At 36.1% G+C, this 16999-nt stretch overlaps 1 protein-coding gene across 5 annotated transcripts in view; it reads right to left on the reverse strand.

The window, feature by feature from the left end:
- LOC115232352 (ecdysone-induced protein 75B, isoforms C/D-like) overlaps positions 1–16999 on the reverse strand; it is a 229909-nt gene that overhangs the window by 108646 nt on the left and 104264 nt on the right. For all 5 annotated transcript variants that reach the window (XM_036514926.1, XM_036514917.1, XM_036514920.1 and 2 more), the window contains one exon: positions 3284–3346. In XM_036514926.1, coding sequence (XP_036370819.1) covers positions 3284–3346 — 63 coding nt within the window. The remainder of the gene's footprint in view (positions 1–3283; positions 3347–16999) is intronic.

Consider the following 16999-nt stretch of genomic DNA (forward strand, 5'->3'; position numbering starts at 1 on the left):
TCTAAGTGACTTCCCAATTTGTTGACAGGAGACAATGTTGCAAAATTATTTCCAAAATCACACAATTAGAATGGCTATAATAAACATGATTACTTCACCTGTTTCTCATATAGGCTTCGACTTGAGATATTTAGGAGGAATGAAATAGAATATTGTAATAGCCATGCTTTAATGAAACAATTGTAATTAAGAATTAGTCCTGAGTTTCAAAACCAATTTGGCATGATCCTACATTTTAATTTGCAGATATTGTTAACAGTAACCAGTTGATAATATGTATGCCCCTATTGATCAGGATTTTCTGTTGGACAGGTTATTGCAGTGGCTTAAACTTGTAAATAGATGAATTTGTATTAATATGAATTTAATTAAAAAAAACTATGCTGGCATGTGTTAGGCACAGGCATGATTGTGTGGTTAAAATGCCCACTTTGCAACCACATGGTTTTAGGTTCAATCCTTTTGCTATAGCCCTAGGTCAACCAATATCTTGTTAGTGAATTTGGTAGATGGAAATTGTTTCATATATATTCATCATCATCATCATCGTTTAACGTCCGCTTTCCATGCTAGCATGGGTTGGACAGTTCAACTGGGCTGCACCAGGCCAGTCAGATCTGGCAGTGTTTCTACAGCTGGATGCCCTTCCTAACGCCAACCACTCCGAGAGTGTAGTGGGTGATTTTATGTGCCACCGACACAGGTGCCAGACGAGGCTGGCAGACGGCCACGCTCGGATGGTGTTTTTATGTGCCACCGACACAGGTGCCAGACGAGGCTGGCAGACGGCCACGCTCGGATGGTGTTTTCTTATGTGTCACCGACACAGGTGCCAGACGAGGCTGGCGAATGGCCACGCTCAGATGGTGTTTGTTACGTGCCCTCAGCACGGAAGCCAGTCGATGCGGTACTGGCTACGGTCACGTTCGGATGGTTTTCTTATGTGCCACCGGCACTGGTACCACAAGGATACAAATTCCATTGATGTTCATCTATTTTGATTTGGTTTGATTTGATTTGATTTGATTATATATATTATATTTATATATATTATATATATAAAACTGTGGAAGGAACTTGTGGTAGAGATAGACCCAAGAAGACATGGGACAAGCTGGTAAAGCATGATCCTTGAACTTTGGGCCTTATAGAGGCAATGACTAGTGACCAAGACCTTTGGAAATATACTGTGCTTGAGAAGACCTATCAAGCAAGTGAAATCATAGTCATGTCTGATACTGGTGTCCTGGCACCCGTGCTGGTGGCATGTAAAAAAACTATCAAGCATTGGGCCTCACAAAGGCAAAGTTTTCTTGAATGAGAAAATCTTTTTCTCATCAGCTGTAATGAAAAACTGCAAAGTCTAAGGAAGGGAGGTAATGTACCCAACCTTTGTAAGTCCTTTGACACTGGTGAGGGTTGTCACTGTTTAGCACCCAGTCAGACTTGTGTTAATCTTCTACCAAGACTTCCAGCTTGTGAGTACCAAGCCTCACTCATCTCTTGGACCAGTAGCTTCTTGTCAGATCACATCATTATGGCACGTGTTGAGGGAACTCTCATTCTGTCTTACTCACAATTAACTCTAGTGTTCCCCAGAGTTCAGTTTGTCCCCTTACTCTTTTTTTTCTATATATCAACAACCTACTTGCTGCCACAGCCTACAATGCTCACTCCTATGCAGATAATACATCACTTTAATCCTCTCTAACCTTTCCCAACTATGAATCATCCACACACAACCTTAGCACCATACACCAATCTGCACTGATTCATTGATCAGCTTGAGAGAATTCTTTAGTGAGACAGTGCCAATCTTGTCTCTTTTAAGGAGGCAAAAAAAACTCAAGCATTACTCATGTCAAGGAAACATCACCACATCCCTTTAAATATGAACAACACTTAGCTACAGTCTTCACTGTCACATCAAATACTTGGCTTCACTATTACCAAAATCTCTCCAGGCAAAAGCACATACTTAACATAGCTTGGACTGCAAATCAAAGACTCCCAAAGCACTTCTCTTCAAGACCCAGAAAATATTTCAATTCTCAACAACTGCTCATGTGAAATTCACATTTGAGAGCTGATCCTGCAAATGGGACAGTACTGCTGCTATGTTCAAAGACATCTTGAATCCAGAGAAAAGCCACTCAAATGATTGGCATTAAATCAATCAAACAGTTACGCAGTCTCTTCTATTACTATGAAAATGATCTTTCCTCACAGCTGGCTAATCTTGTACCTTATCTAGTCAGACACTCCCAACCTGCCTGCCTCTCTCTCTTTCTTATCATATTTATTTTGTCCAACTGCCGAAGCCTTCTACTAACCAGTATTCTCAGCCTTTCCTAGAGCATCAGCCCTCTGGAATCTTCTTCCAGTTCATGCTTCTCTTACATATGCTAACTTAACAACAGTTTAAATGGAACATTAACAGCATCAAGCAGATTGGTCTTAGAGGGAAAAGTGGGGTTGAAAAGGTCATGAGCAATGCCTTTTCCTCCAAACTCAGCAAGTAAAAGAAATGTTATAAATAAAAACTATGGCCATCCAGTTTTCTTTTTTTTTTTTTTTTTTTTTTTTAGGCTTAGTGATTCAAGACTGCTGTTTTACCATGTCAAGTATCCAGATAAAGAGTCTGCCTAACTGGCTTATAACCAGTGGAGGGTGAAATAGGGGCAATGCAGTTGATGTCCAGCTTAAACTTTTGTGGGTTGATACCTGTAGGAAAACCAAGACAGAAGTTCTGATGCTGAAGTTTATGGGTATGACAAGGTGCTTAGTGAAGGACTTTTAGACAGGTTAGACAACAGGTAATCAATTACACAAAGCAAGATACATTTTTGAAAAGTATCAAGCAATGTATACACATTTATAACTTTATGTTCATTTGCATACATATTTACTAATTTACAGAGGAAAATATCTTTGAAAGCATTGAAATTACACTAAAGCTGTTTTTTCAATGGAATACATTTTTAAAGAAAGCTGTTACCAAAACATAATGATAAAAACACAAGTATGAAGAGTACGGTAGATATGGTAGGGTATGGGTGTGTATAAACAAATATAGGTCTTTAAGTTGGTGAAAATGTGTAAAAAAGATTGAAAGCCATCTTGTTAAAACTGAAGACATAGACAAAAAAGTAAAAAGAAATCAAAATATTGATTTTTTTTAGTTTATTTCATTCATTTTCTCTCTCTCCTTTAAAATATCCAGTAAATAATGAGGAGGAGGAGGGGGATAGTAAAAAGAGTGGTAATGAATAGATTTGCTTACCTAACATTTTTCGGTCATCTATTAATTCTCGCTGCTCACAGCTACTGTGTCGAATTAGACTCTCTGCAAAAATAAAAAATAAAGAAACTTATAAAAATTATTCAAATGCACAAAATTAATTGATGCCTAGTAAAATAGTCTAGTAGTAAATACACATTTACAAATAAAGCACCTGATGCTGGTCCTGAGATCAAACCAACAGAAATGTAGTGCAGAAGTAAATATTGATAAAAGGTACATTTCATTTCTAAATATAAAGTTAATAGTCAGAAAAATTATAAATTTTATTGACAACAATTCATCTTAGATACTCTTTCCTTATTTTGGCACAAGGCTAGCAATTCTGAGGGCTGAGAGAAGTAGATATTTTTCAACCTCAGTGCTCAACTGGTACTTATTTTCATTGACACTGCAGGATGAAAAGCATTTTGTCTGGCATCCTCACCATTCTTCTACCTCACCACCTTAATTCATCTTAAATGTCAAGACATTCAATCAGACATTAAAAAATGCTTTTTTTCCTACTTGTTTCTTATAGACAATAAATTGGCAGAGTTGATGGAGTGCTGGATAAAATGTAAAATGCTTCACTGTATTTCTTCCAACTCTCTGGTTCTGACTTTAAATCTTGCTGAGGTCAACTTTGCTATTCATCCTTTCAGGGTTGATAAAATGCACTAATTGTACCAATCTAAGTTGGTGGACTTGATAGAGAGTTGAGTAAGAAGCCTTGTGGTATCTGTTCTAGCCCTTTGTATCTTTGTAGTAATGCCTGCAATGACACTAGTTTCAAGCCACATCAGTGGAAGTTCAGGATCTTACCCTTGGCTAAACATCAGTGGCATAGATAACAGAAACTTGCATCATAAGCAACTTCTAAGCTTTTTCAAATTCTGCTAAGGCCAGCATATAGATATCTGCCAATGCATGGTCAGCCTTGATCAACAGAGAGCCTATATTTTTTTATAAACTATCCTTCTACATATTGTTGTCAAGTGGTGAAAATCCTTAACAGTTTTGATGTTAGAATTCATTCATCAACTAGGAATAACTCAAATCATTCTAGCCTAACAAGTAACTGGTTCCAACAAAGTCTCCTTCCACCACCATCATCAAACTGTATACTTTAGAGTTAGCTCCCATACTTATTGAACTTTACAATCTCTCCGTCCCTCTATAGCAGTCTATCCCAATTGAAGGAAATAAGCTACAGAATATACACAAAAGGTCACATTCTGTTATAGTTGTAGAGTTGTTTTCTCTTACTTTAGAGGAACAACAAAATGATACAACAACCATTTACAATTCTCTAAATCTCTGATGTTTGAGTTTCTTATAAATTTGATTTTTATTTGATTCATGTTGCTTCAAATAAACAAATAATACAGAAATTTCAACAGCAAAAACTGTCCAGCAGATATCCCTAAATCAGAGGCTATCTACTAGAGTTGAATCTTTTCATTATAGTATTTTTAATGAAATACTGTCTCTGTATTTCAATTAATTTTGAAAATAATCAAAACTTTGTAAGAATGTAGTAAAACAACTGTATTTGTTCCAACTCTCTGGTTCTGACTTTAAATCTTGCTGAGATCTACTTTGCTATTCATCCTTTCAGAGTTGATAAAATGCACTAATTGCTAAACTGATATTTCAAATAGACATTTTGCTTAAATAGTGCATCTCAATCAAGGTGACTTGGCCCAGAGTATTATTTCCCAAGTTCTACCCACAAGGCAGGTAGAACCAAAAACTCCAAGATAATTGAAGGGATTTGAGTTCTGAGTTGTTCCATCTATGTGGCACCAATTTACTACAAGTTCAACTTGGAAATTCATGGTCGCTAGTTTAAGTGTTAGGTAAAGAAGTAGCAGCTGGCAGTCTGATAATCCTTTTGATAATAACCCTAAGACCACTCCACAAACTTCATGTTTAGCCCTTTAGCATTCAAACTGGCCATATCTGGCCAAAATATTTAACCTGTTTTATATAGAAACTGACCAGATTTGGCCTTTTACCTCAGCCCTACCATGTCATTTTACAACTAAACAATCACATCACTGAAATCTCTAAACTACAAAGTAATGCATGATTAATTCAAAACAATATAAACAAACAAGCATCAAGTTTGACAGAATAACCTGAACACTAAAGGGTTAAAGTGATCTAAGTTAAAAAAAACTTCCACTAAAATTTCATGTTAATTTGTATCTTAAGAATCATCTTAATAACAACAAAGTTATTTCATAAAGCTTTTCATTATTTTCAAAATTAATTGAAATAATAAAGACAGTGTATTTCTATAGAAATATGGTAAAGAGAGGGTTAGCAATCTAAAATAGTTAATGGAAGCCAAATAGCATAAGCAACTCCATTTCAATGAAACTGGACAAAAAAAAAAGCATAATATTTCTGTGCATTGGAAGAATCATACAGATTGAAAGGATAAATAATGTATAAACTTTTGAATGAAGTGTTTCAGAGCTGGGTGTTCTTATCAATATCATCAGCTCCCCTTTCACATGAAAGTTGTACCTATTTTTTAAGCGCAGTGAATGAAGTAAATAATTATGAGCCTTTTATAAAGAATCAATATTTAGTGTTCAAAGATCTGTGTCTAAGAACTGAAAGCAAGTAGCATAGAACATAGATTCCTGCAATTCTTTCATACTTCAAACTATGCCACACCTAAATAATATTCTTTTATGCTTGGGCAACAGCCATCAAGGGGTCTAGTTGATTATAACGACCACAATACTTTATCTAATTTATATTTCTATATAATGAATAACTAAGTCCTCCTCAACATTAAGGGATGCAAACACACTGATCATAATCATCATCATCTGTCTTCTATGCTGGCATGGGTTGGATGATATGACAAGAGTTGGTAAGCCAGAGAACCACGCTAACCTCTGTTGTCAGCTTTGACATGGCTTCTACGGCTGGATGCTCTTCTTAATGCCAACCACTTTACAGAGTGCACTGGGTGCTTTTTTATGTAGCACCAACACCAGTGGAGTTGCCAAAGGTATTTTTGGTTGACACACTATCAACAATCCCTTGCCAATACATCCCCCCCACTACACACAGCAGGCTTCTGTATAGTTTCCATCAACTAAATTTCAATATTTCAGTTATGAAGCATTGTTAACAATATAGTATAAAATACTTGCCTAAGCTACTGTATAAAGGAGTATGTAGTTATGAAGCTAACTTTTTAACTACACTGATAAAACAATTATGTGTGTATGGGTGGGTTACCATATGAACACAAAGCTAATTGAATCTCAATAGTAAAAATCCTTCAAACATTACTACAAAGTTTAGAGATCTTAAATTTTATTGAGAAAAAAAAAAAGAAGACAAAAATGATAATTTATTTCCATAAAAACTTCAATTTCTACACTATTTATGACAGGAAAGAGCACCATTTAAATTCTAATAGATTTCTTCCAATCTCTTCACCACCACCTGCTCTCCATAATTTTGAATATTTACATGCCTCTATTAATTACTATTTGTAACATGACTTAATGACTAAGTTGACCAACATAAACCAGTTTTAGAAAACTCACTGGCAATGTCGTAAATTGTCATATTTAAAATTTTTGTTCTAATTAAAATATAGCTGGAAAAATATGCTTTTCTTGTAAAATTTAGTACATTTCTCAAGAAATTGTTCCATTTACCATTTTCTTTTTTGTTTCAGTCATTTGACTGTGGCCATGCTGGAGCACCGTTTTAGTTGAACACATCAACCCCAGGACTTATTCTTTGTGAGCATAATACTTATTGCATTGGTCTCTTTTGCCAAACTGCCAAGTTACGGGGACATAAACATACCAACATCGATTGTCAAGTGATGGTAGTGGGGAGAAACACAGACACACAGCCTGCCATGTATTGGCTCTGTGGTAAGAAGCTTGCTTACGAATCACATAGTTCCGTGTTCAGTCCCACTGTGTGGCACCTTGTGCAAGTGTCTCCTACTATAGCCTCAGGCCGACCAAAGCCTTGTGAGTGGATTTGGTAGACGAAAACTGAAAGAAGCCCATCGTATATATGTATATATATATATACGTGTATATGTTTGTGTGTCTGTGTTTGTCTCCTCCAACATCGCATGACAACCGATGTTGGTGTGTTTACGTCTCCGTAACTTAGTGGTTCGGTAAAAGAGACCAATAGAATAAGTACTAGGCTTACAAAGAATAAGTCCTGGGTCGATTTGCTCGACTAAAGGTTGTGCTCCAGCATGGCCACAGTCAAATGACTGAAACAAGTAAAAGAATAAAAGAGAGGGAGTATATATATACACACTCACACACATATATATATATATATATATACACGATAGGCTTTTTGCAGTTTGCGTCTACCAAATCCATTTACAAAGCTTGGGTTGGCCCGAGGCTATAGTAGAAGACACTTTCCCAAGGTGCCACGCAGTGGGACTGAACCTGTGCACCTATGTAAACTATTTTAACACATTTCCACTTAGCACCCTGAATACAATTTTATAATTTTAAGGCTTTTATATCTGTAACTCTAATTTTATTTTGGAACACATAGGTAGCAAGAAAATTTTTGTTTTTTTCAATTTTACTTTTGATAAATCAGCACAAATTAATAAATGATTGTATCTTTTATCGTTTACTCGTTTCAGTCATTTGACTGTTGCCATGCTGGGGCATCACCTCAAAGAATATTCAGTTAACTGTATCAACTCCAGTACTTATCTTATCGCTGTCTTTTGCTGAACTGTAAAGTAACAGGGACATAAACAAACCAACACCAGTTGTTAGGCAGAGACACACATACATGCTTGCATATACAAGTTTCTTTCAGTTTCTCTCTGCCAAAGAAAGTGAAAGGCTTTGGTCAGCCTGAGGTCATAGTAACAAACACTTGCAATAAAGTGGTCATCTACCAAATCCACTCACACAACTTTGGTCAGTCTAGAGTTAATTACTGAAGAAATTCAGCATACCAAATATTTATAAGATAGCTATGTGGAATTAAGCTCATGGAATATACCACATGATCTCTGCAGCACAATATGGGTATTGCCTAAATAGACTTAGGTTTCGAACTTGCTAAAAATCTTCATTAGAACTTGTTTAATTTTATTGCTGTGATACAAAAGGAAAAAGAAAAAAAGACCCACTACCACCACCACCTTATAGCTACTATGGAGAATATGCATATTAGTTTGCAGTTAATTTACACACAAATTGTCAGTTGATATTTATTAAACAATTACTCAAGACACCAACATAGTATGAAAATTATGAAATTCAGTTTAGTGAGGCACATGGTGACAGGTGTAAGAAATTCTGGAGTAGATTTTGAAAAATGCTAAATAATGAGTCCAAGATCTACAACTGATTAATGAGTTCAATAAATAGTTCAAAATTACTTCCAAGAACCTAAAGTACAAATATTTGATTCTATAGAAAGACTATAAATGTTTTCAACATACAAAGACTATTAAGTGTATTCAATATATTTTTCTTTTCTTTTTGCTATTTCCATGCTGTGCTAATGTATTAGTTACAGTTTTAAGAGTTTCACATACATGGGAAAAGCTAACAACACAAGTTTCCATGAACTTCAAGGTCATATGTGTATACAACATACATACACACAGGCTTCCAAAAATGGTTGGCTGGAAGTGCTAGATAAGGTCTGCTGGTTTAAGTGACATAATTACCGCATCATGTGGAAACAAGTGAGCGATCTGGTTTGAGTCAGAAGGGAATTTAAAAAAAATAAATCTCTTGAAAATCTAACTTGGTTTCAAACAAAAGTGTTCTCTCGAATCTCTGAGTAAAAAGCAAACTGTATTGAGTCATACCTGAGAACTGCGATGTTGCATCGAGAAAAGGTAAAACTTTTCTGACTCCAGAAGGATGAAAGGTAAAGGTGACTTCAACAACATTGTTTTTGTAATGATAATTTGTAACGGACTTAAGACCACAAATGTAAAACTTTGAGAAGAGACTAAGCGAGTCAAGCAAACCCTGTACCGAAAAGCTATTTGTATTTATTATAACCCCAGAGGGTGACTTCTCATGTTGGCCCAATACCATAAATTTGTAGGAAGAGAGGAGTAACGCATTAAATTAATTTCAACGTACATTCTGGTTTATATTTATTAACTTTAGTTCTATGAAAGGCTAAAAATATATACACCATGTGCGTTTGAACGTAATGGGTACACAGACAGAAACTAAATAAAAGTTTTATGAGATTTTTGTTTGTCACTTCGTTGCTTTCCGTAATAACATGAACAATAATCATTTTCTTTCGTTGCAACCAGGGCAAAATAGAGTTACAGAAAACAAAAGAGAGGGAAAGAGAAGGAGGTGAGGGTAGAAATAGGTTACATAACAGAAACGGATAAACAAATACAAGTAGGTGAGGTGACGCTGTTGTTATTGCATAGGTCTAGCTGACCTAAATAACAATCTACAAACAACCTCAGTGGTGTGTGAGTGTGTGTTGCCTAGTAAGATTAATATAGCTGACCTACATAACCAAATTGTAAGGTAGCAAGCGCTTGGAGACAGAGAAACAACAACGAGCAAAAACAAAAAAACAAACTAGCAGTTGAAGTTAGTCATTACTGAAAGATAGGCAAGCTTCTACTTTCAAATGTTAATAGATTGATTATATAAATTACAAACAGTTTGAAGAATGTGTGACAAATAAAGGAGAGCGATAGAAAAAGAAAGGAGGAGGAAAGGGAGGGAGAAAGAAAAAAAGAGTTAGAGAAGGAAATAGGACAGAGAGAGGGAGGATGAGGAGTGTGTGTTGAAGAAAAGAAAGAGGATATACGGAAAGACAGAGAGGAAGAAATACAAAGAGAGAGATAAAAAAGAAAGAGAGGAAAGAAAAAGAGCCCGCGAAAGTGTGTTTGCGTGAAGTCTTCAATAACTTGATTTCTATAAAAGATTCAAATCTATAGATGCTCCCCTCCACACACACTCAAACCAAGCCATGTGAGAGAAATTGGAAAGATGGAAATGTACAAGTCAGTCTGATCTTCATGATCTATCAAGTTACATTTTTGTGTTTTGAGAGGAAAGACAAACTGAAAAGTCTACAGTCTCCATAAAAGGTGTACATAACAGTAAAAAAAACTTCACCCTTTCACAGCCTAATTGTTGTATAGTTCCAAGTTAATCCCGATTGAGCAAAGCTAAGATCAAAGGCAATCGAGCCATGACCAACCTGTCTTTTCACCTATGTCTACGGAACTCATAACCACATTCTTCAACGTATCCTTTTCAACGTAATTTTACGGAAATTTGGCTGCTATTTTTAGTAGGTTGAGCGACCACACAAAGGGAATCCTCAAACTTTTTCCTTCCAGTGTACCCTTCCGTCATGTCCGGCAGTGTTGGCATACTCCTCATGGAGAATATATTGTTAAATGGTTGGATACCTTTTTATGGATGTCATAAAATAGACAATGTGTATATATATAATTTATTATTTTATGAAATTTGCAAGACATGACATACTTGACAATCTTCTTTTTTTAAAGGGGAGAGCTTATTTAACTGAGGTTAACTAAAAATGTCTGCGTTGTTCTCATTATCATTCCTTGCTGTCATTTATAACTGATAAAAGTTTACAAATTGTTTACAAATGACACAAACCGGATCTTTTCAGTTCGTGGTCACGCTATCATGTGGAAGTCTCTTGCTCGGGGAACATATGTCATTTCCGGTTTGTAGAGACTGGTTGCATTTGACTGACTAAAATCTTTAAATCTTCGTAACCTTTAATTATTGATTTCTCCCACAAAAAATTGCGATTTTTGTAATTAGCATGAACGTCTACTCTTGTGAAAAAATTTTCAATAAAATCCGAAGAGGTAGTGCAAACTAAAAATATCCCTTGGCATCAATTAGATAAAGGCCGATCTTTAGTGAATGCTGTTAAATCTAATAGAGCAATGGCACCTCACTTTGTGGTGCCACCAGCCGCATATTGGTTATTTAAACAGAATAATATTTCTGAAATGGAACCTTCATTTGGTTCCAACAACACATGAAGAGCTTATTTTTTTGTTTTCCACAAATGTTATCAAACTAATGTGAAAATATTTGGCCCTCTCCACTATTTTTTATTAATGAAGAAATAAAGTACTATCTGTAGCAACATAATTTCTCAATGTATTACTGATTTCTCAGGATCATTGCAATAAAAAAGAAATTCCTCATTAAACATGGTGTAGGCATGGCTGTGTGGTTAAGAAGCACTTTGGGTGTCTTCTACTATAGCCCCAGGCACTGACCAATGCCTTGAGTGAATCTGGCAGGTGTATGTGACCACCATTATCATATACATACATACACACACACACACACACACACGTGTGAGTGTTTGCACCCAAACTGTTTGACCACTGATACTGGTTTGTTTACATCACAACTTAGTGCAGCAAAAGAGACCTACAGAATAAGTACCAGACTTCATCTTTCTTTCAATATAAAAGGACTAAGGTGGCAAGATGGCAGAATCGTTAGGCAAAACGTGCCAGGCAAAATGCTGAGGTTGACTTTGCCTTTCATCCCTTTGGGGTCAATAAAATAAGCACCAGTTGAATAATGGGGGCAATTTAACTGACTTAACCAACCCCTAAAATTGCTGGCTCTGTACCAAAATTTGAAACCAATATAAAAGGATTAACACTGTCATTTATTCTGTTCAAGGATGCGTAATGCTGATAAGTTGTAAGGTGCAGGGATAGTTGTGGGGTTTAGAAGTTCACTTCCCAATCACTTAGTTTCAGTTTCAGTCCCATGGTGAGGAGCCTTGGATAAGTGTCTTCTGCTATAGTTCCAAGCCAAACAAAGCCTGGCAAATCAATTTGCAAGACAAAATGTGCGTGTGTGTGCATGGTAGATTTTCCTGTCATAGACAACAAATGATTTCTGTAATTTCTTGCTCAGCAACCTGCACAGATAATTTGTTTATAGCGATTAAATGTTTGTGTTGTACATTAACTTACACCCTCCATCAAACTGACATTGCCTCTACAGAGGCACAGTGTGCCACACATCAGATGTCAAAGTGACTGCAAAGCAACATGAAGTAAAATGTTTTGAACAAGAACACAAAACAGCAGCCGATTCAGAAATGACAACCACTTTCTTGCAATTGTGTGTGCAACACCTCATCTGCTAAACTATGCACCTTCAAACAAACACACACACACGTACGTATATATGTGTGTTCCCATGTCTTGACATTATGTGATAGTTGTAAACAAGTGTCCTATAAGCAGTATCATTTGTCTAATCTGTGAAAACATGTCCAGTTTATGGGGAAATATTACCTTACTCAGAAACAAGTGGTAGTTTGCAACAGGGAAGAAATCCAGCAGTAGAAAATATATACCATTAATTTCTGCTTGACCCATGCAAGCAAAGAAAAATTTATGTTAAAACAATGATGATGATAATTCAGCTTCATATGCTGAAAGCTGGTGGCTATAGGGAAAACTTGAATAGGGAGTTCTCAAAAACTGAAGTTGTGAGGAGAGAGGAAGTATAAATGACCTTACATGGAACTAGTTGAGGAAGCAGAAGTCACTACAGTAGCAATAGTGACAAAACATTAACCTATGAGGAATGTTTGTATTATGTGAGTGAAATTTAGCCTCTCAGTGGTTCTCAACCAGGATCCATATAAGATTTTGTTGATAAAGTTTATGTACAATAAATTGATTATACTTCTAATATACACAAAATGTTTTAATAATCATTTTTATGTAATTCGCAATAAAATTTAATTATAAAAATATAATAGGACTTTTAAAACATTGAATGGCTTCGAACATCCAAGTAAAATAATAACCAAAGTGGTCCAAAAGTAAAAGAAATGGTTGAGAAACATTGAGCTAGATAGTCTTTGGAAGTGGACACAGATTAGGTAGTTAGAGATATGTGAGTACCATGAAAGACTGGTTTGTGAGACCTAACATTTGTAACAAGTTTGGAATGATGCTATTTAGCTTAAATAAGCCCTGGTTGAGCAACTTCATGATCAAAGATGTTCCAGCCATAACTCTATCCAGTGTATTTTAAAACCATGAATCTCTTTTCTTTTTTAAAAGATTATTGTGATTTGAGTGAAATTTAGCAGCTAATTCTAACTGTGAGGTGTTTCTGGGTGAAGAGGGTCTAGTATTGTAAAACTGTTTCTAATGTGTGTATAATGACTGTCCTTTAGTGCCGTTCAGTAAAACATGGCTAACATGATTTCATTGGGAAATGTTTAGGAGGTTTGTTCAAATCTAGTTTAAGTTACATGAGGACTATATCTGAGGGCAGAAGGTTAAGGAGGAATGAAGGGTGAATTATCAGTATATGAATATGAGAGTGATTAGAATTAAGAATAACACAAGAATATACAGGAAATAGATGGGAAAACAGAACTGAAGATTACAGAGTTGATGGTTCATATGATATAACCAAAACACAACATTCAATGATGTAATGCATGCAACAGTTCACTGTTGTAAGGAATAGAAGCAGAGTAAATAATTAATTTAGCTGATGGTACTGAGTTCCACTCACCATCACAGGTTTAGCTAGGAAAATAATGAGCTTTGCTAAATTGACTTGGTTTATTCTAGATACATTGCATAGTGAAAAAATCTTTTATACTGTCCCAATAACTCAGATGTGTGCATGAATATATCATCATCATTTAACATCAGCCTTCTATGCTGGCATGGGTTGGATGGTTTGACAGGAGCTAGCAAGCCAGAGGACTGCAACAAACTCTACTATCTGTTTTGGCATGGTTTTTACAGTTGGATGCCTTTCTTAATGCCAGCCACTAAACAGAGTGGAGTGGGTGCTTTTTATGTGGCACCAGCACTGGCAAGGAATGTTTAGCACAGTTTTTGTGGTTGGATGTCCTTCCTAATACCAACCACTATACAGAGTGGACTTGGTGCTTTATATGTTACACCAGTACTGGCAAGACACACAATACATCCACACATTTTGAAGTTTCTCCAGCAGCAAATTTCATGAATAAGAAACACAGCCACTGGTTCTAGTTCATTTCTTTTTATTATTATTAGTTAATTGGATATCAAGTTGACTAATAATGAAAGAGTGAAATAGAACCAGTGATTGCTTTTTATCAAAACGATCCTTCAAATTACACACACACACGCACAATTATTATCATCAGCATTATAATGTCTACTTTTCCATGTTTGCATGAATGAGACAAAAGGACACTGGACAGTTTTCAGTAGCCAGATGCCATTCCTGATGCCAACTCCAACCTGTTTCCTAGTGAGATAATAATTTTTTTCCAATCTATCAGACAACAGCCTGGATAAAAGCAGCAATTTCTGACACTGTCAGCCATCATTTACAACCAGCAAACACATGTGAAGACAAGGGAAAATAAGGATGCATTCAAACACTTATATGCATACACACACACCCATACCTGAAAAGACCTTAAGCAAGGGCTCAAGTATTTCAGCTGATTATTCTTGAGCCAACTTGTGTGCTAGCTAAGGTTGTAAAGCAAACAAAGAGTTAATAAAAAGTGAGGGCCCAGTGGGATTTAAATCTAATCCCATCTCAACATTACCATAAAAAAACAAACAAGATTATCATATTAAACAAACCAATAAAATCTATTTTGTCATTTGACCTGTTCAATACAATTTCAACATTTCCATTTGACAATCTCCCTACTATCATCATTAGGACAACTTCTTTGATCTATTCAATATAATAGAACAGCTCCCTATCAACTTAAAAAAGGAGGGAGGGAGAGAGAAAAGGTAGAGAAAGGAGAAATCACATGTTTAAATTTTAAATCTTGGGGCAACATTCTATAATGAAAACAGGAAGGTCATGACTGGAAATGTCACGAATGATTGTATTCTTGTTTTGATGCATCATTTACCTCCAAGTCATAGCTTAAAGGTAGAGGATCAAACAGAGCTGACCCCCAAATCAAGTTGACATTAAAATACTTTGCATCAACAATGAGACATCAGGCATCATGATAGCGTATATTTACCACAATCTTGAATAGCACTGAGAGATCAGAAGACTTGACGGACAAAAGTAATATCATGCTATAAAAATCTCTAAGTAGTGTAAATTACCACAAAACTCCATGTATAATCTTTTTGTTGCATCCATTGGATTGTGGTCATGCTGTTGCACTCCCGTGAAGGGTTTAATCAAACAAACTTCCCCCTTTATATATATTTTTTAAAAGTCTGACACTTATTCTATCAGTCTTTTTGCCAACTAAGTTAAAAGAATGTAAACAAACTAATACCTGTCATCAAGCAGTGTGGTGGTGGAGGTAAAACAGATACAAACACACACACGTGTGTGTGTGTGTGTGTGATTAACAGTTAATCACACGTGTGTGTGATTAACAGTTAACATCTGTTTTCTGTGCTTACATGGGATGGATGGTCTGATGAGAGCTGCCAGGGCCAGGAGCCACACCAGGTCCCATTGTTTTGTCATGGTTTCTACAGCTGGATGCTTTTCCTAATGCCAACCACTTTACAAAGTGGACTGGGGGCTTCTTATGTGATGCCAGTGTTTTTTGCACGGCACTATCACCAACAGGCTCACATAAGTACTTTGCAAGATAAAAAAAACCTTCAACTGAGAGTGAAGAATAGTATTGAGCAGGGTGTTGGCACTGTACTAGTTAGATTTAAAGGTATAGAGAATAGAGATAGATGTGTTACTGTCGAGTCGATACATGGATACCCCAGTTGGAAAACAAAGGTGGGCAAGACACATACAATAGGCTTCCACACAGTTTCTGTCTACTAAATTCACTCACAAGGTACTGGTTGGCCAAAGTGCTGTTCAGTGGGGCTGAACCCAAAATTACATGGTTACAGCACAATGTTTTTAACCACACATTCATACCTATATGTTTTTCAACAAAATAAAGATTAAAATTAGGGGTGCTTATAATGCATGGCACTGAGTTGCAAAGTTCACCCACATGCACAAACAAACTTACTGAAGAAAAACACAATACTGTAATAAAGCTTTATTAGCTTTAATTATATTTTCTTTTCTTGTTTTAGTCATTTGACTGCAGCCATACTGGAGCACCACCTTTAGTCAAACAAATCAACCCCAGGATTTTTTCTTTTAATACTTACTCTATCGGTCTCTTTTGCCAAACCACTAAGTTACAGGGATGTAAACACACCAACATTAGTTGTCAAGTAATGATGGGACAAACACAGACACACAAATACATATATATACGAAATCCACTCACAAGGCTTTGGTTGGCCCAAGGCCATAGTAGAAGACACTTGCCCAAAGTGCCACACAGTGGGACTGAACTTAGAACCATGCGGTTGGGAAGTAAGCTTCTTACAACTCCTGCACCTATATATCAATTTATTTTACATAGATACTAAAAACTGCAATTCTGAATTATAGTAAATTATTTTTTCTTGTAAGAATTGTTTAATGCTGCTTATTATACATAAGGTTTTTGAGTCAGCAGGTTTTGTCCTTGACCAAAGCACTTCATTTAATGTTAATCCAATCTACTTAGGTAAAAAAGAGAACTAGTTGGGTGCTGGTGCTCTCTCTCCTTCCAGCTGTCACATTCTCAGTGTTCTACTGGGTCAAAAGAGGAAACCTGCAAAGGTGTTAGTTTGAC

Source organism: Octopus sinensis, linkage group LG2 (genome assembly GCF_006345805.1).
Source record: "Octopus sinensis linkage group LG2, ASM634580v1, whole genome shotgun sequence".
NCBI classification, from domain to species: Eukaryota; Metazoa; Mollusca; class Cephalopoda; order Octopoda; family Octopodidae; genus Octopus; species Octopus sinensis.